Source organism: Bombina bombina, chromosome 3, assembly GCF_027579735.1.
Source record: "Bombina bombina isolate aBomBom1 chromosome 3, aBomBom1.pri, whole genome shotgun sequence".
In the NCBI taxonomy this organism is placed as follows: domain Eukaryota; kingdom Metazoa; phylum Chordata; class Amphibia; order Anura; family Bombinatoridae; genus Bombina; species Bombina bombina.
The window spans coordinates 1,266,591,833-1,266,613,379 of NC_069501.1; the positions used below are offsets into that span (position 1 = coordinate 1,266,591,833).

General features: G+C 39.6%; 1 protein-coding gene across 1 annotated transcript in view; it reads right to left on the minus strand.

The window, feature by feature from the left end:
• Nucleotides 1-21,547, minus strand: part of LOC128652723 (vomeronasal type-2 receptor 26-like) — a 120,468-nt gene that overhangs the window by 20,799 nt on the left and 78,122 nt on the right. Inside the window, exon 5 of the mRNA XM_053705654.1 lies at nucleotides 13,587-13,710. Within this exon, the coding sequence (XP_053561629.1) occupies nucleotides 13,587-13,710 (124 nt within the window). The remainder of the gene's footprint in view (nucleotides 1-13,586; nucleotides 13,711-21,547) is intronic.

Genomic DNA, 21,547 nt, shown 5'->3' on the forward strand with positions numbered 1-21,547 from the left:
TGAAGAATTTGCAAAGAGTTACAATAAGAATGCTTAGACTCACACCAAGTGGGGAAATCTTTCCACACCTTGTGATAATTTTGCCTGATAATCAGCTTTTGTCAAAGTGTCTATAACTTGATCAGAGATTACCCACAGGGGCCTATCTATCAAGTTCCGTATGGAGACAGACAGACATTGCCGCAATTCTTGCTAGCGGCCGATTGGCCACGAATCTGCCGGGGGTGGCGTTGCACCTGCAGTTTACAAGAGCTGCTTGTGCAATGCTGAATGAGGAGAGAGTATTGCTCTCCTCATTCAGCAATGTCTGTCCTACATGATTCTCTTATCGGATCATGTAGGACAGACAAATAAGAAATAGGCCCCACAGAATCTAACACCTAGATTATGAGTTTTGCGTTGCGGCTTTTAAAGCTGAAAAATTGGCAATTTCAGAGTAAAAGCAGTAACGCACTTTTGGGAGGCGTGTCGGTAAAGCTATACCGCAAGCATTTTAGCCTGTAACGCAACATCAATCCCTCACTCAAAAAAATGAGGTTTTTTTGTGGGATTTCCACAGCGCCGGTATTACAGGTTGTGTGGTGAGGCTAAAATGCTTGCATTAAACCTAAACAGACACGATCCATACTGCCATCTGAGAGCAGTAATTATGAGTTTTGTGCAACAAAAATGTTTCACAAAACTCATAACTAAAGTGTTACAAAGTACACTAGCACCCGCCCTCCCACATTGCAAACACTATTTAAAATGTATTGACCCTTAGTCTGCTGCCCACCCATATTGCGACTATTAAATAAACCTATTAACCCCTAATCTGCTGCCCACCCACATTGCCAACACTATTTAATTATATTAACCCCTAAACCGCCGCTCCCCGACATTGCCGCCACTTAATACAGTTATTAACCCCTAAACATCCGGCCTCCCACATCTCTGCCACTAAATAAACCTATTAACCCCTAAACCTCTGGCCCCCCACATCGCAAAACACTAAATTAAACTTTTATCCCCTAAATCTAACTCCCCTAAATTACAATTACAATTTAACTCTATTTAAAGGACCAGTCAAGTCCAAAAAAACTTTCGTGTTTCAAATAGGGCATGCAATTTTAAACAACTTTCCATTTTATTTTTATCACCAATTTTGCTTTGTTCTCTTGGTATTCATATTTAAAGCTAAACATAGAAAGGCTGATATGGTAATTTCTAAGCCCTTGAAGGCCGCCTCTAATCACATGCTTTTTTTTTGTTTTTTCAGAACAGGGGAGAGCTAGTTCATGTAAGCCATATAGAAAACATTGTGATCACGCCCGTGGTTTGTGACAGACACTGCACTATTTGGCTAAAATGTAAGTCAATAGATAATAAATAAAATGTCATGTGACCAGGGGACTTTCAGATGATGCTTAGATACAAGTTAATCACAAAGGTAAAAAGTATATTAATATAACAGTGCTGGTTATGCAAACAGGGGAATGGGTAATACAGGGATTATCTATCTTTTTAAACAGCAAAAATTCTGGTGTTGACTGTCCCTTTAAATAAATAAAAACTTACCTGTGAAATAAATATAAACCTAACATTAAACTATAAATTAACCTAACACAACTAATCTAATAAAATAAAAAAATACTAAGAATTAAAATACCTAAATTACAAATTAAAAAAACCTAGCACTAAGAAAAAAAATGTAAAAATCTAAATTACAACAAAAAAAAAAAAGTAAAAATCTAATGGCTAGATTACGAGTATTGCGTTAGCCTTAAAAAGCAGCGTTGAGGGGTCCCAATGCTGCTTTTTAACGCCCGCTGGTATACAAGTCAGACAGGAGAGGGTCTACCGCTCACTTTTTTTCCGCAATTTAAGGTTACCGCAAATCCCTTTACGTCAATTGCGTATCCTATCTTTTTAATGGGATTTTCCTAACGCCAGTATTACGTTCGCCTAAAAAAGTGAGCGGTAGACCCTCTCCTGGCAAGACTCCTACCGCATTTAAAAGTCAGTAATTAAGAGTTTTATGGGCTAACGCCGGAACATAAAGCTCTTAACTAAAGTGCTAAAAGTACACTTACACCCTTAAACTACCTATCAACCCTTAAACCGAACCCCCCCATATCGCAAACACTTAACTAAAATGTTTAACCCCTAATCTGCCGACCAGACATCGCCTCCACTTTAATAAATATATTAACCCCTAAACCGCTGCACTCCTGCCTCGCAAACACTAGTTAAATTTTATTAACCCCTAATCTGCCGTCCCTAATATCGCCGACACCTACCTACATTTATTAACCCCTAATCTACTGACCCCAACGTCGCCGCTACTATATTAAATTTATTAACCCCTAAATCGAAAACCTAACCCTAACCCCCCTAACTTAAATATAATTTAAATAAAACAAAATTAAATTACTACAATTAAGAAAATTAATCCTATTTAAAACTAAATACTTACCTGTAAAATAAACCCTAAGATAGCTACAATATAATTAATAATTACATTGTATCTATCTTAGGGTTTATTTTTATTTTACAGGCAACTTTGTATTTATTTTAACTAGGTACAATAGTTATTAAATAGTTATTAACTATTTATTAACTACCTAGCTAAAATAAGTACAAAATTACCTGTAAAATAAATCCTAACCTAAATTACAATTACACCTAACACTACACTATCATTGAACTAATTACCTAAACTACCTACAATTAATTACAATTAAATTAAATAAACTAAATTATGAAAACAAACAAACACTAAATTACAGAAAAAAAAGAATTACTAGAATTTTAAACTAATTACACCTAATCTAATCTCCCTAATAAAATAAAAAAGCCCCCCACAATAATAAAAGTCCCTACCCTATACTAAATTACAAATAGCCCTCAAAAGGGTCTTTTTGCGGGGCATTGCCCCAAAGTAATCAGCTCTTTCACCTGAAAAAAAAATACAATACCCCCCAACATTAAAAACCACCACCCACACACCCTACTCTAAAACCCACCCAATGCCCCCTTAAAAAAAACACTACCCCCTTGAAGATAGAAACATAAAATTTGATGGTAGATAAGAACCAAAAAGGCCCATCAAGTCTACCCATATTACATGTTACTTTTTCCTTAGGATAGCCTTATGCATGTCCCAGGCATTTTTAAATTCCTTTACAGTCTTGTGTTTACCATTCCATGAATCCACCACCCTTTCTGTAAAAAAATGCTTCCTTAAATTTCTCCTGAATCTGCTACCCTCTAACTTTAGATTGTGACCCCTTTTTTTGGCATATATTTTTTTGTGAAAAATGCTTTCAGCTTCTATTTTATTAAGTCCCTTCATATATTTGAAGGCTTCTATCTTGTCACCTCTTTCCCTTCTATCCTCTAAACTATACATATTTAGATCATAGAGTCTTTCTTTGTACGTTTTATATTTTAGATCATGTACCATTTTAATAGCCTTTGCTTAGCTTCTAGTTTATTTATATCTTTCTGAAGATATGGCCTCCAGAACTGTACACAGTATTCCAGATTTGGTCTAACTAATGATCTGTAAAGTGGCATAAGAACCTAGCTATTTCTGCTACTAAAACCGCTTCCAATGCAACCAAGCATTTGACTGGCCTTGCTGGCTGCACTGCGGCATTGTGTACCAAATTTTAAATAATCTGAAATAATAATTCCCAAATCCATTTTTTATTTAATTACAGTCAGTAATGTACCATTGAGACTATAATTGGCCTTTGGGTTTTTGGATCCTATATGCATAATTTTGCTTTTGGTAATGTTAAATTTCAGATCCCATTTATTTGACCAGTCCTCTAGTTTATTAATATCACAGTTCATTTGATCAACTCCTCCTGGAACATCTACCCTGTTACAAATTTTTGTATCACCCTACCTTGAGACGTCTTCACCCAGCCGGGCACAAGTGGCCCTCCAGAGGGTCCGAAGTCTTCATCCTAGAAGAGGACCTCCAGACCGGCAGAAGGCTTCATCCAGATGGCATCTTCTATCTTCATCCTTCCGGAACAGAGTGGGTCCATCTTCAAGACATCCGACGCGGAGCATCCTCTTCATCCGACGACAGACGACTGAATGACTGGTCCTTTAAGTGATGTCATCCAAGATAGCGTCCCTTGAATTCTGATTGGCTGATAGAATTCTATCAGCCAATCAGAATTAAGGTAGGAAAAATCCTATTGGCTGATGCAATCAGCCAATAGGATTGACCTCGCATTCTATTGGCTGATTGGAACAGCCAATAAAATGTGAGCTCAATCCTATTGGCTGATTGGATCAGCCAATCGGATTGAAATTCAATCCTATTGGCTGATTGCATCAGCCAATAGGATTTTTCCTACCTTAATTCTGATTGGTTGAAAGGATTCTATCAGCCAATCGGAATTCAAGGGATGCCATCTTGGATGACGTCACTTAAAGGACCAGACATTCAGTCATTGGCCGTCGGATGAAGAGGATGCTCCGCATCGGATGTCTTGAAGATGGACCAGCTCCGCTCTGGAAGGATGAAGATAGAAGATGCCGTCTAGATGAAGCCTTCTGCTGGTCTAGAGGTCCTCTTCTGGCCAAATAGGATGAAGACTTCAGACCCTCTGGAGGACCACTTGTGCCCGGCTAGGTGAAAACTTCTCAAGGTAGGGTGATCTTCAAGGGGGTAGTGTTAGTTTTTTTTTAAGGGGGATTGGGTGGGTTTTAGAGTAGGGCTGGGTGTGTTGGTGGTGGGTTTTAATGTTGGGGGGGTATTGTATTTTTTTTTCAAGTGAAAGAGCTGATTACTTTGGGGCAATGCCCCGCAAAAGACCCTTTTAAGGGCTATTTGTAATTCAGTATAGGGTAAGGACTTTTATTATTTTGGGGGGCTTTTTTATTTTGTAAGGGGGATTAGATTAGGTGTAATTAGTTTAAAATTCTTGTAATTCTTTTTTTATTTTCTGTAATTTAGTGTTTTTTTTTTTTTCGTAATTTAGTTAGGTGTAATTGTAATTTAGGTTAGGGTTTATTTTACAGGTACTTTTGTATTTATTTTAAATAGGAAGTTATTAAATAGTTAATAACTATTTAATAACTATTGTACCTAGTTAAAATAAATACAAAGTTGCCTGTAAAATAAATATAAATCCTAAGCTAGCTACAATGTAACTATTAGTTTTATTGTAGCTAGCTTAGGGTTTATTTTATAGGTAAGTATTTAGTTTTAAATAGAAATAATTTATTTAATTATAGTATTTTGTTAGATGTATTTAAATTATATTTAAGTTAGGGGGGTGTTAGGGTTAGACTTAGGTTTAGGGGTTAATAAATTTATTATAATGGCGGCGACGTTGGCTGCGGCAGATTAGGGGTTAATAAATTTAATATAGTTGCGGCAACATTGGGGAGGGCAGAATAGGGGTTAATAACTATAATGTAGGTGTCGGCGATATAGGGGACAGTAGATTAGGGGTTCATAAGTATAATGTAGGTGGCGGTGGTGTCCGGAGCGGCAGATTAGGGGTTAATAATATAATGTAGGTGTCAGCGATAGCCGGGGCGGCAGATTAGAGGTTAATAAGTGTAAGATTAGGGGTGTTTAGACTCATGTTAGGGTGTTAGGTGCAGACATAAATTCATTTCCCCATAGGAAACACTGGGGCTGTGTTAGGAGCTGAACGCTGCTTTTTTGCAGGTTTTCTTTTAGCCAGCTCAGCCCCATTGTTTCCTATAGAAAAATTGTGCAAGAGCACGTTTTGCCAGCTTACCGCTACCGTAAGCAACGCTGGTATTACAGTGAGATGTGGAGCTAAATTTTGCTCAACGCTCACTTTTCTGAGGCTAACGCCGGCTTGAAGAAAACTCGTAATACCAGCGTTGGCTTAAGTGAGCGGTAAGAAAAAAAGGCCCGCACAGCCTTACCGACAAAAACTCGTAATCTAGGCATAAGTTTACTAAAAATAATTAACACTAAAATCACGAAAAATAAAAAACACTAAGATTAAAAAAATAAATAAAAACACCCCCTAGCCTACAATAAACTACAAATAGCCCTTAAAAGGGCCTTTTGTAGGGTATTTCCCTAAAGAAATCTGCTATTTTACCTGTAAAAAAATGCAAAGTTCACCCAACAGTAAAACCAGCACCCAGCCAACCCCTCAAAACAAAAAAAACTAACTCTAAACAAAACCTAAGCTACCCATTGCCCCTAATGGGGCATTTGTATGTGCATTGCATTCAGCTCTTTTTCGCTGCACTTAAAAGGGCATTCAGCTCTTTTTCAAAGCCCAAAGCACTAATCTAAAAAAAAAAAAAAACACCCAAAAAACTAAAAAAAAACTAACACTAACCCCAGAAGATCTACTCATGGTTCCCGAAGTCCAGACATTCGTCTCCATCCAGACAGCAAGGTCTTCATCCAGACAGCAAGGTCTTCATCCAGGCAGCAAGGTCTTCATCCAGACAGCAAGGTCTTCATCCAGACAGCAAGGTCTTCATCCATCCCGGGGGCATCTTCTATTTTCATCCCGGCGGCACGGAGCGGAGCCATCCTGGAAGTCAAAGACTTCCAGCGTTGAGCATCGTCTTCATACGGTCCCCACCATACACTATATATATATGTATATATCTAAACCTCAATATATTCACTGTATATATACTGTGTGTGTGTGTGTATATATATATATATATATATATATATAAATAGGTAAATATATATGTTAGCAAAAACCCATCATATATATATATATATATATATATATACACAGAAGCAGGGAACCAGCACACTCTTTTTATCATCCAACTGCCGGGGTGCGCTTTGCAAGCAATCAAATATCAGCAAAATAAAGCAGGCACTCTCCGTTTAACTGTATCGTTTAATGGTAAACGTTTTTGGGGTCTCCCCCGTCCTCAGACCACTTACAGATATACAATAACACACATCTTAAATAGCTACTCACCCTCACCGTGTCTAATCGCCATCAGACTCCCAGCTTCCGTGTAGCGCAACTGCGCATGCGCGCCCGGAACTAAGGAGAGCCGACAGGGACCAACTACCACCCACTAAAAGCAAAAGTGAAAATCAACATCACACAGAATAATGCAGCAGTGCAGACCGCTAGCTACAAATAGTACTATAATGTAAACTGATATTACTACCCTATACTAGGCATATTGTAATATACACAGAACTACCCCCAAGCTTTATTTGAACCCTATATCTTCAAATGTTTAACATCAACTGATATCATATGTTCTGATCTATGCACAACATTATACATGAACATATTGCCATTTTACCATAAAGGGAATATTATTATACTCTTATATTTTTATATTTACATATTTACACAGAGGGGATATCAGTGTTAGATAGCATTACTCTTCATGTATTACACTCATGCCCCTAACTGAACCACTAGCCCAATACCTCTTTCACCAACTCAAAGGTATTGGGCCCCTGTGCATATTACTTTACCACAGAGCACCCCACCATATCCTCTTTACTATTTGATAGTCATCCTCAGTTACACGGATGCTTAACTATCAGTGGGGAACCCAGCCGTAAAGATAATCACCTGCATTGCAATTTACCTGCATATATTCAATCCAGCCATGGACGTACCCAATCATATTAGCTTAAGCTCTCATCTTACTGTGAAGGAGGCAGTGGGCATACATCCACTACAAGTTTTACAAGAAACATTGGTAATCCAAATGGACATTCAGCCCCTTTGGGTACATAGTCTCCAGGTTAAAAATCCACTGAGACTCCCGTTGTAGTAGACGCCTGCCCCTGTCACCCCCCCTAGGATTGCGTGGAACGTGGTCTATGATAATATACCGAAGGTCAGATACAGCATGACCACTGGTACTGAAGTGGCGAGCCACCGGTTGATCTGAATCACCATCCTTAATGGCCAGCCGAATCACTGACCGGTGGTTCGCCATCCTCGTCCTGAGATCATCCTGGGTCTTACCCACGTAAAATTTACCACACGGACAGTGTAGTAAGTAAACAATATACGTGGTTGTGCAAGTCACCCTGTGCAGGATTTGATATTTTTTATTAGACCATGGATGTTGAAACGTGCTGCTCTGGGTTAACCCACCACAGGTAGTGCAACCACTGCAACGGAAGCAACCTTTTTTCGTGGTTTTTAACCATGTACTAGGCATATAACTGTCACTATTGTCAGGTCTCAAGAGCATATCTTTTAGTGATCTTCCACGTTTGAACCCAACCAAAGGTGACACACAGGATGCAAAGGGTAGTGTTTTGTCACTCTCCAAAATGTCCCAATGTTCCCTCAAAATATTGGAGAACTGTAGCTTTTCAGGTGAGAAGATAGTGGTAAAGATCATCTTCTTCTCACTCTTATCCCTCTCCATCTTAGTGAGTGCCTGTTCCTGTGTAAGCCCTGATGCTTCAATCAGTGATTCGTCAAGATGCTTAGAACCATATCCACGGTCCATGAATTTCTTATACATCTCCTGTAGTTGCTGTTCCTTCCTTTCTTGGTTACTATTATTGCGTACCACTCGCTTAAACTGTGACCTTGCCAGCGATTTTTTCAAACTAGGAGGATGGCAGCTTGTAGCATCCAATAATGAGTTCCTGTCAGTTTCCTTATAATATAAGGTTGTGCTGATGCCTGTGTTTTCCTTAAAGATCCTTAAATCAAGGAAGTCGATGGTATGTACATCATAGGTCATCTTCAACTGTATATGTGGATTCACCTTGTTTACTTCTGCATACCACACCAGTAACTCATCCTCTGTACCACACCAGATAAGGAAGAGATCATCTATATAACGTCGGTATAACCGTATTCTGTGATCTCCAAAGGCAGTAGTGGCAACCGTTTCGAAGTGGGCCATAAACAGATTCGCATAAGATGGGGCCACATTGGACCCCATCCCTGTTCCTGAAATCTGTAAATAAAAGTCCCTCTCAAATTTGAAATAATTGCATCTTAAACAGAAATCCAGTAGTTCAGACATCACATCCACCGGAGGCCCAATATAAGGATGTCTAAGAAGATGGTACACCACAGCAGCCATACCCTGATCATGGGGAATCACGGTGTATAAACTGGTCACATCCAATGTGACCAGAAACTCGCCTCCACCAGATGTGCGATAGGTCTTTAACAACTGGATCAGCTCCATGGAGTCCAGAAGAAAGGAGTCAGTGTGCCTCACGATTGGTTGCAGAATACTATCGACAAATGTAGCCAGGGGTTGTAAGATAGATCCCCTGGCTGACACAATCGGCCTTCCTGGAGGTGTGATTGGATTTTTGTGTACCTTCGGCAAGGTATAAATCACAGGGACAATAGGATGCCCAACTTGTAAGTAATCCCTCAAGGCCTTATCAATAAAGCCTTGTTGGTAAAGACATTCCAAATAGTTGTCAATTCTTGTCTTAAAGGCTCCAGTGGGGTTGCCCGGTAGTCGTCTATATGTACCACCATCGGATAGTTGCTGTACAAATTCCTGCTTATAGTCCCGATAGTCTTGCAGGACCAGGGCCCCTCCTTTGTCCGCCTCCCGTATCACCAAATCTTTATTATTCTGTAGGCTTTTAAGAGCTAAGCGCTGTTCTCTATTCAATTTATTCCTAAAGCTCTTTTGGTGGTTATGGAGGTCTCTCATCATGTCATCCTTAGTCATTCTTGCATAAGTTGCAATGCTCGCATTAGTGCTTTTTGGATCAAATTTGCCCTTTCTTCGTAGACCCCCTGTTTCATCTTTGGAAATCCCAAAGTGCTCCTTCAACCTCAAGGATCTCTGGAACTTAAAGAGATCAACATTGAGGAAAAATTCATTAGCATATAGGGTTGGGATGAATTTTAAACCTTTTTGTAAAACTGCTTCTTCAGAATCTGTCAAAACATATGAGCTTAGATTCATAATAATCTTGCTAGGCTCATCAGTGTTGTCTATTTGCGCCATTGTCGGGGAGGTCTTCCTCTTGTTCTGCGACCTACGTCGCCCCCGCCTCTGGTGTGGCCTATGCCCTGCTCGTTTTTTGAGCGAGTGGTCATAGATTGGGATCCCTGGGGGAACTCCCTCTGAGTGGACAGTGGAGAGCTCAGACAACAGCTCTGATCCAGAAGGATAAGATAATGCCTTGAGGGATTACTTACAAGTTGGGCATCCTATTGTCCCTGTGATTTATACCTTGCCGAAGGTACACAAAAATCCAATCACACCTCCAGGAAGGCCGATTGTGTCAGCCAGGGGATCTATCTTACAACCCCTGGCTACATTTGTCGATAGTATTCTGCAACCAATCGTGAGGCACACTGACTCCTTTCTTCTGGACTCCATGGAGCTGATCCAGTTGTTAAAGACCTATCGCACATCTGGTGGAGGCGAGTTTCTGGTCACATTGGATGTGACCAGTTTATACACCGTGATTCCCCATGATCAGGGTATGGCTGCTGTGGTGTACCATCTTCTTAGACATCCTTATATTGGGCCTCCGGTGGATGTGATGTCTGAACTACTGGATTTCTGTTTAAGATGCAATTATTTCAAATTTGAGAGGGACTTTTATTTACAGATTTCAGGAACAGCGATGGGGTCCAATGTGGCCCCATCTTATGCGAATCTGTTTATGGCCCACTTCGAAACGGTTGCCACTACTGCCTTTGGAGATCACAGAATACGGTTATACCGACGTTATATAGATGATCTCTTCCTTATCTGGTGTGGTACAGAGGATGAGTTACTGGTGTGGTATGCAGAAGTAAACAAGGTGAATCCACATATACAGTTGAAGATGACCTATGATGTACATACCATCGACTTCCTTGATTTAAGGATCTTTAAGGAAAACACAGGCATCAGCACAACCTTATATTATAAGGAAACTGACAGGAACTCATTATTGGATGCTACAAGCTGCCATCCTCCTAGTTTGAAAAAATCGCTGGCAAGGTCACAGTTTAAGCGAGTGGTACGCAATAATAGTAACCAAGAAAGGAAGGAACAGCAACTACAGGAGATGTATAAGAAATTCATGGACCGTGGATATGGTTCTAAGCATCTTGACGAATCACTGATTGAAGCATCAGGGCTTACACAGGAACAGGCACTCACTAAGATGGAGAGGGATAAGAGTGAGAAGAAGATGATCTTTACCACTATCTTCTCACCTGAAAAGCTACAGTTCTCCAATATTTTGAGGGAACATTGGGACATTTTGGAGAGTGACAAAACACTACCCTTTGCATCCTGTGTGTCACCTTTGGTTGGGTTCAAACGTGGAAGATCACTAAAAGATATGCTCTTGAGACCTGACAATAGTGACAGTTATATGCCTAGTACATGGTTAAAAACCACGAAAAAAGGTTGCTTCCGTTGCAGTGGTTGCACTACCTGTGGTGGGTTAACCCAGAGCAGCACGTTTCAACATCCATGGTCTAATAAAAAATATCAAATCCTGCACAGGGTGACTTGCACAACCACGTATATTGTTTACTTACTACACTGTCCGTGTGGTAAATTTTACGTGGGTAAGACCCAGGATGATCTCAGGATGAGGATGGCGAACCACCGGTCAGCGATTCGGCTGGCAATTAAGGATGGTGATTCAGATCAACCGGTGGCTCGCCACTTCAGTACCAGTGGTCATGCTGTATCTGACCTTCGGTATATTATCATAGACCACGTTCCACGCAATCTTAGGGGGGGTGACAGGGGCAGGCGTCTACTACAACGGGAGTCTCAGTGGATTTTTAACCTGGAGACTATGTACCCAAAGGGGCTGAATGTCCATTTGGATTACCAATGTTTCTTGTAAAACTTGTAGTGGATGTATGCCCACTGCCTCCTTCACAGTAAGATGAGAGCTTAAGCTAATATGATTGGGTACGTCCATGGCTGGATTGAATATATGCAGGTAAATTGCAATGCAGGTGATTATCTTTACGGCTGGGTTCCCCACTGATAGTTAAGCATCCGTGTAACTGAGGATGACTATCAAATAGTAAAGAGGATATGGTGGGGTGCTCTGTGGTAAAGTAATATGCACAGGGGCCCAATACCTTTGAGTTGGTGAAAGAGGTATTGGGCTAGTGGTTCAGTTAGGGGCATGAGTGTAATACATGAAGAGTAATGCTATCTAACACTGATATCCCCTCTGTGTAAATATGTAAATATAAAAATATAAGAGTATAATAATATTCCCTTTATGGTAAAATGGCAATATGTTCATGTATAATGTTGTGCATAGATCAGAACATATGATATCAGTTGATGTTAAACATTTGAAGATATAGGGTTCAAATAAAGCTTGGGGGTAGTTCTGTGTATATTACAATATGCCTAGTATAGGGTAGTAATATCAGTTTACATTATAGTACTATTTGTAGCTAGCGGTCTGCACTGCTGCATTATTCTGTGTGATGTTGATTTTCACTTTTGCTTTTAGTGGGTGGTAGTTGGTCCCTGTCGGCTCTCCATAGTTCCGGGCGCGCATGCGCAGTTGCGCTACACGGAAGCTGGGAGTCTGATGGCGATTAGACACGGTGAGGGTGAGTAGCTATTTAAGATGTGTGTTATTGTATATCTGTAAGTGGTCTGAGGACGGGGGAGACCCCGAAAACGTTTACCATTAAACGATACAGTTAAACGGAGAGTGCCTGCTTTATTTTGCTGATATATATATATATATATATATATATATTTATATGTTAGCAAAAACCCATCATATATATATATATATATATATATATATATATATATATATATATATATATATTATTTATGAATAAATAGAGCATATTCTGCTATGTGAATAACATTAAAATCTGAAATATTCATATTTTCATGTCGGGTTAGCGCACTAGAGAATATGCGTTCGGGTTTTTATTTGCTCCAATGACCTCTATTGGGGAATGTGTTCAAGATATTCTAACTTGGGCTTTTTGCATGCATTGGGTTAGGGCACCAGCGAAAATGTTTTACTTCCAACTTGTAATTTGAATGTTATCCGAATTACAAAAACCTTACTTCTTGTAGAGTTAGAGCAGGAGCGTTAAATACCCCTCTATTTGTAATCTGGCCTTTTGTGTTTTGTTATTTTTATATTGTTTAAGTGTATATGTCCCTTTTACAAGTGTTTTCCTGTTTTGCTTTTGTTGCATACATTCACATATACTTATAAAATGGTGTCTGTGGCAATATCAGAGTGTATTACGCATCCTCAACATAAAATTATTCCAGATCATCAAGGTATACTGACAACTTGGTCAAATGGCAGTTGTGGACTTTATAAAGTGACTTTAGATTTCAAATTAGATAAGTGAAAAGGTCTCCAAAACTTGTTGAAAAGTATAGAAAAAATGGATTGAGAACATTTTGGCTTCATGCTAATAATGTGACTTTTTCCACAAGCCAATAACAAGTTGTAAGCTCAGAGCAACACCATAAAACCCGCAATTGTGATTGTCTCAAATGAAAAGTCCTTTTAACTGAAAACCCATTGAAAAATGCCTCAGATTGTAACTGAGGCCATTGTTTTTACAGTCTAATGTCTTCAGATAACCTGCAGTGCATTATGGGATATTTATGCAGGACTCACTCACCTGTTGTGTTAGAGATCTCTCCCTCTGCACACGGCACACAACCATAGCAGCAGGCAGGATATTCCTTCCAAGGAACCTTTCTGTATCCATGGGCACAGATTTCATTACAAACTGATGTGGGCATCTATGGAGATTATGCAGGAAATAAGATTAGATCCTCTTGACATCCCTCATTTACCTGTTTTATGTTTGATTTATAAAAAACACATAATATTAAATGAATATTTTTAATAAATATGTCTTGAAAAAGGCTTGCACGTAAGCCGAAACATTGGTGGTTTTTGGCCGTTTTTAAAGATACAGTAATCTCCAGATGCGGTAACTAACTCTTCCAGTTTTGCCTTCAAACTTAGCTGAGAGCTTGTAAGCGAGTGCTGGACTTCATCTGTGTGTTGTATTAATTTATTTGTTTCGTAATTTTCCCTATGGGCCTTGCACCCAGACTTGTCTGGGGTTAACTGCCTGGGACAGTTCAGCTACCTGTGAGTGCTACTGAGCACCCAGGGCTGTGCATGTTGCAGGGTCATAGAATGCGTACCCAGTCCAGTCTTAGGGGCCTATCTATCAAGCTCCGAACAGAGCTTGAGGGCCCGTGTTTCTGACGAGTCTTTAGACTCGCCAGAAACACAGTAGTGGTCTAAAGACCGCCGCTCTATAACCCATTCCGCCTGCTCAGAGCTTGCAACAATTCAACCCGATCGAGTATGATCGGGTTGATTGACACCCCCTGCTGGTGGCCCATTGGCCGCGAGTCTGCAGGGGGTGGTGTTGTACCAACAGCTCACAAGAGCTGCTGGTGCAATGCTGAATACGGAAAGCGTATTGCTCTCCGCATTCAGCAATGTCTGTCGGACCTGATTCGCACTGTCGGATCAGGTCCGACAGACATTTAATAAATAGGCCTCCTAGAGTGCAGTCCCCTTTCTGTTAATAGGGGCCATAGTATTTACTTATCCACTGCCTGGATGCTCTTCATATAGTAATGGTTTCACCAGTCTTAAGGGGACATTAAACACTAAATAAAAGCTAGATAGAAGAATGCATTCAAAGAAAAGATTAGTCTGAGAATAAGATGGAGATTTCTTTTAAAGATTCATCAGCTGTTTAAATATTGACAAAATAAAAATATATCCTATTATCTGATTCTTTTTGTGCTCACTCTTCTCTCACACACGGTTAGAAAACAGAATTAAAAATGTAAAAAGAGTGGCGCTCTTTCAAAGAGCTAAAAAGGAATAATGAAACAATGTATAAAGCAATAGTATAATATCTGAAAAATATTTGTATCAAACAAGTGTATACTTATGTAATAGATATTTAATAGAAGCAATGATAAAAAAACATTCACAAATCTAATTTTATTTAAAAAAACGCTGTGACCACAACTAAAAAGATTTAAAAAATATAATGCATAAAAACCAATTCCTATGTGCAAATTTGCAAAATATATCCGGAATGTATAATATACTTTAAGGACTTAATTATGTTTCAAACATTTATTACAAACAAATCTTCTAGTACATAAAGCAATATGTCTTTCATGTGGTTAATGTTTGCCTAGATAGGCGGATAACTCTGTAGCTTAGAAAATACATTGCAATCCACAGTGAGCCCTAGCGGACATAATCTATCTGCCTGTATGCGACCGGCCAAGTAAGTCATAGTAGTCATAAATTAAGAGCCTTAACGGACCTCCCAATTGGTATGCAGGTACCCTGATCAGTCTTGGGGGTAGATTTATCAAGCAGCGAATGTTACAATCTACCCCCAAAGTTTCAGGTCCGCCGGAAACTTAAGTTATGAAGCAGCGGTCATTAATTCATCTGCCAATCGGATACGATCAGAAATGCTTGTGAAATAATAAATGCCAACAGCATATGCTGTCGGCATTTAGCGATGTCGGACAGACATGATACGCTACATCGGATCATGTCTACTCGACATTTGATAAATCTATCCCTTGGTGTTCTCCCCTCGTATGTGTCTCTCCCCGCTATCAGCGTTTCAGAGTCCTGCAGCGTAACCACTAGATGTTACTTTTGGGTAATCATATGACCTGTTTGTTGCCAATCGTGTAACCGGTGTCACTTTAGCTCCAAATTCAAACAAAATAGAGTGTATTTTTTTTTCCATTCGCTCTGATAATTTCCAAAACTAAGCTCTGAGTGGCAAAAGTTCACCACAGTGTTCCTTAGTGTTCAACAAGTCTCTCTTTTACGCGTTTCAGCAAAGGATGCCATTATCAAGATGACTTGTTGCTGTTGTTGCTGGTCCTTTTATATGTATATTTTTAAAGGCACAAATTATTCAATCAGTTAAATCTTTAAAATGAATAACCTAGCTTGTTAGACCAAGCTTTGCTTGTTAGATCATTGCAGCATGTGTGTAGAGGATACGTATAAAAGGAAGCATTTGAGCAGCAACAATCATCTTGATAAAAGAATCCTTTGCCGAAACACGTAGAAGAGAGACTTGCTGAACACTAAGGAACATGTGAATAAGGAGCACCAAGCAAGTCAGGGATAAAAAAATATACTTTTTTTGAATACGTTAAAAAACAAAAGAGTCGCACACAACCCAGGGTAAAATATTAAAGAGGGTTAAAGGATGAATGATACTCAGGCTGACATGTTTCGGCGTTTAGCCGTACTCCAAGCCTCGTTTAAAACATTTCACACAGGTGCCATTAAAAACAATTCCCTACATTACCGATTGGTCCAGAGGTACACACCTTCAATGACATTGACCAATTGGATATCCCTCTTACAACTGTTACATCCCTCCAATAGAATGCTCAAATATAGTGTTTAAACTATATGTGCTAAAGAGTTAACTCCCGTTCTAATTGCATATTAGTCTATGTTAGAAACAGCTACTCACTATATTTTCTTAAAAATATTAAAATATATATATACGAATGAATACCTCTTGTTTATGGAGCTGAGCACAGCTGTAAGAAAAAAACTTGTATTACATCAGAACTAAGGGGCCCTTGAGCTAGCTGCTAGGTTTAGAACACAGATGTGTATATATAATAACTTCTTCCTTGACACAACTAAAAATGAATAGAAAGTAGGAGGTGTGTTAGGTTGGCCCCGTACCTTGCAATAAAAATTCAGTTATTTCTTAACTTATACACCTGACCTAAGTAATGTACTTAGGGCTACACTGTGGGGTGCATTATTGTAGGAATACCTTATTTTAATTAATTGCTTGCATACCTAGCCTAGGTGGTTTACTTAGGGTTACAATGTAAAGTGTATTATTGTAGAAATGCCCTATGAATAGATGGTATAATCTTGGAATGAACACATTTTGACAGGCAATATACTCCTAAGCCCATTAGAAAGACTATTATTCTCATTGTTTTTAAAAAGAGCTGAACACCACCTGGGTGTATTAAAGGTTACCAAAGGTTGATCAGGTCAAATTCAGAATTGAGCCCCTCTGGTACCTTGGTTCTCAATCTGAATATCCAGAAGGCCTCACGTTCCACCAGCTTTCTAGTCCTGTTGTCCCCTTGTTTACCTGGTGGGACTCTAGTAGATTCCACTTAAAACTGCTCACATCCTTTTTGGGAAATAGGGAAAAGTGGTTAATAAGGGGGTGGTAAGTGTTCCTGCCCTGATATCTGCTAGGTGCTCTTTTATTCTGACTCAGGCCTCTCTTGTAGAGAGACCCACATATTGAAGTCCACACTGTGTACACAAAATTGAGTACACAATATATGTGGAGCGACAATTTAAGCAGGTCATATGGTTACAGCAAAACATCCCATTTAGTCTCAGCCAGGAGGAATTGTCTCCTCTTTTAGTCTTCAATCTGGTAGGTGCTACTATAATACCCACTGTTCTTCCTCTTCTGTATATGCACACTTGATCCCTCCTTCCACTACAATCTGAAGGCCATCATCAGCTGACATTGGGGGAAGTGTTTCCTAATTGTTCTGCAAATTTGTGGATGCTGTTGAGAATACACTGTGATGAGTAGAGTCTTGTTATCGAAGGATCCTAAAGTTTTGTTAGAGTGTATTAGTGTACTTTTACCACTCAGAGCTTAGTTTTGGAAAATATCAGAAGGAAAGAAAAAAAATGCCCTCTATTTCGTTTGAATTTGGAGTCAAAGTGACACCGGTTACCCGATTTGCAACAAACAGGTCATGTGATTACCTGAAAGTAACGGCTAGTGTTTACGCTGCAAGGTACTGAAACTCTGACAGAGGGGAGAGAAACATACAAGGTGAGAACACAAAGACTGATCAGGGTACCTGCATTACCAATTCAGAGGTCCAGTAAGGCTCTTAATTTAAGACTACTACAACTTACTTGGCCGGTTAAATACAGGCCGATAGACTATGTCTGCTGGGACTCACTGTGGATTGCAATCTATTTTCTACGATACAGAGTTATCCACCCATCTAGGCAAACATTAACCACTTCAAAGACATAATGATTTATATATTAGAAGATTCATTGGGAATTCAGTCAAAGTATAATATCCATTCAGGATATATTTTGCAAATTTACACGTAGGACTCGTTTTTTAGGCATTATATTTTGTATATCTTTTTAGTTGTGGCCACAACATTTTTTAGGTTAAATGAGATTTGTGAATGTTTTTTTTTTTTTTAAGTAATTTTTATTGAGGTGAAAAGTTGGCATACAAACACAAAAAAAAATTGTAGCAATAGACAATAAAAATTTAGGATGGCTTATGACAGGGTACAATGCGTAAATTCTAGGTTGATAAACAGTACATGTGGTCTCAATCACGCTAAGCATTACGTAAGACATCTTCATCTGTCACATGTATAAGAGGCAGGTAATACAGTAGTTCACGGAAATGCCAAATAAAGTATAGAACCTTTATATTTATCTAAGGGGCCGCTCTTGGGCCTCATAACAAACAATATTAAACAGTTATAACGGAAGGTAACTCCAAGGGTAAGAGGCCCCTTTTGGACCCCATCATGAAAACCTCAAATTTTAGTATAATTGCGCTATAAGGTTGGTATACAGCACACTTAAGTAAGTAAATTTAATTTAACAAGGTGGTATAGTATTAGAGAATTGTAGGTAAGACTGCAAAAAAATAGCATTAGACAGTCCTGCACAGCTTGGGAGGAAAAGTAGTACCAATATAATTTTGTAGTGCAAGATGTAATTGTAAAACAGGGGGGAAGTAAGGTGTGGTATTGACGAGAGAAACCACATAATTCACCCTCCTAGAAATAGGAGGTATATTAAGGAGGGGGGGGGAGGTGGTAAGTTACATACGGTGGACAGATTGCGAAATAGGGGGTATATTATGTATACAGAAAAAGGTACAGACAATGTTATGTAACACTGTAAATTATATGTATGAGAAAGGTAGATAGGGTGCGAGACAGGCCAGCAGAGCGCCTTGCCAAACCTCCTAAATTAGGAGGAGTAATATAAAGAAGAAAAAGGGAAGGGCGGGGGGGGGGGGGGAGGCGGTGGAGGGGGCATATCAGATGAGCAAATGTATTAATAGTGCCTAAGTTGGGACAATGTCTCAAATAACAAATGGGTATAATAATAATGCAGGACCCGCCTGCTCTAAAGACATTATATTAAACTAAGGCATAATATTGGTTAGAAAAACCACACAGCCCACCCCCATGAAACAGGAGCTATGACACGGTGGAAGGAGGTGATAAGGTAAGTATGGTAGGCGATATATATAAGGAAAGCGCCACAGCTAGTCTGGGAGTTGCACGGGAACCTGGGTCATAGAGGATCTTTAAGGAAGGGCTAGTTAAGAAATGGGTATTTTTGCTTGGCACTGGAGTTCACATAAATCATTCTCCCCGCAGGAGATTGTTAGCCAGAACGTAATAGAACAGAGCTCAATGTATAAGCAGGATGGGATAGTATTTAGATTATTAAAGCAAACAGGGTATTAGTGTGTCCATGTCTAGATATGGTGTAACATAGTTAACTCTACTGGCCGGGTATGGGCCCTATACCCAGCACAAGTAAGTCTTACCATTAGATAAATACCCCATAACTAAAGGGGAAAACATGCATCACATACTGTGAAATTTTAATGCAACATGCTACACTAAACATTGTGATACTAGTGATTACTGTTTATGAACCACAGGGGCAGGATATTTAGTATAAGCCCATTTGCAGCTCAACGACTGTAGACATGGTCAGGTGACCAATCTGTTCTTGGGTTCTGAGGCCTTGTTGTTTTTCTCATATTGTGGAACTTAAAAAACAGGTGTGGGGCAACAACAAGATAATGTAACAGTCATAGAAAATACATGGAGCTAAACCATGCGAGACTCCTGGCCCACAGATATCTAAGTATAATTATGTTGAGGCATTGCTCTAAATTGAACACTTTAAGAATAAAATATATTTAAACATTAGCAGTCAAAAGTTAAACGGTGATTTCTCTCCTGTGCACATTAATATAGTATATCTCACTATGTATGAAAACAGACACACAGTATGTTTAAGGTATAAGAATCGACATAACTATAAGGAGTGTTAGTTGTCTTGTACAATCTCACTAGCAGATCTAATAAACATATACTAAATCCTGCATTAATGTTTAAGATAACTGCCATGGAGCTTAAGCATAGTCAAACTTGTAATGAACTTTAGAACGTCCGAGTCCATGTCTTAGTATAGACTTTAAGTTAGCAATAGAGCCAGGAATCATCCAGAGTGTTGTCCTTAGCGGTAAAGTTAAGTCCACATAGGCGTCAGATTAAGTGACCAGCGGTTCACTAACGACCTGTCCACAGCAGCGTGCATGGCAAGAACTTCAGGGTGTTTACCCTATACCTTGTTTTTGGCGGACCAGTGGAATGAGGAGCCTCTTAGCTAAGCATGCCAAGTTATCACTTCTGCTTTCAGGGTAGCCCGTCTCCACTATTAAGGCATTTAGAGATGATGCCCCACTAGCCCGGTCCTCACATGGTTGAATACAAGAGCCGCTGCAGACCATAGCACAGAAAGCCTGATTTCTCGCCAGGATACTATGTTCTGCTGCAGTGATGTGAGGTATGTTGAGCTGTGAGTGAACCGCCACGCTAGGTTTGTCTGCAGCGCCCGGCTTTTTACCGCGGTCCATATACGTGATCTGCTTTGCTTCCAAGGTGCTCCTCAACTGTGGATAAGCTGGCGGTGAGTGTTTGGTCCTCAGGGCGCCCACCTTCCTCGGAGCAGTTGTGGAAGTGAGTAAATGGGCAGCGCATGCTGCAACCTCTGTTGCGGTCTGTTGAGGCGGCATGGATAGGAAGTGTTCAAAAATCTCTCTGCACCCATCAATCAGGGTATGCATTTCCTCCAAAATACACTCTGCCGCCTCCATACGTAGGCAGGATGGTAGGCTTCCAGCTAGGGAATAAAACAATAGCTCCTGGCCCGTCTCGCCTCCCTCTATGTGTATTGCCTAGGCCGCAAGATGGCTGCTCAGGAGCCTGTTGTCTATATTACCCGTGTCAGGGTGAAGAGGATCTGTCTGTGTGGGGTTTCTCCTTGTAAGGGTAGTTGATCGGGGATAAACGTGCTTTCTGAGCTACAAAAAATGTCAGTAAAAATAAGTTTGGACTATCGCTAAAAACATATTTTATACAGAATACAGCCGGAGCTGCTGCAAGATGCGACCGTCTGTAAAGCTGGCTCCGCCCCCCATTTGTGAATGATTTTAATGATTTCTTCTATTAAATATCTATTACATAAATATACACTTATACGGAGAATCAGTAAGAGACTGAAAAAGGGTACAAATGTAGCACTCTATGAACGTATTAATGTAACATAGGATGTGTAAGAATTGAAACAAATTAAAATATAACTTTTACTAGATCAAGTTAAAAACAGGGGATTTACAAACATTTTTAAAAGAATTTGGATATACTACCTATTAGCTATGTAGTGTACCTACTAGCTATTGGGAGACCTATACCCTTGTGAGGTGGT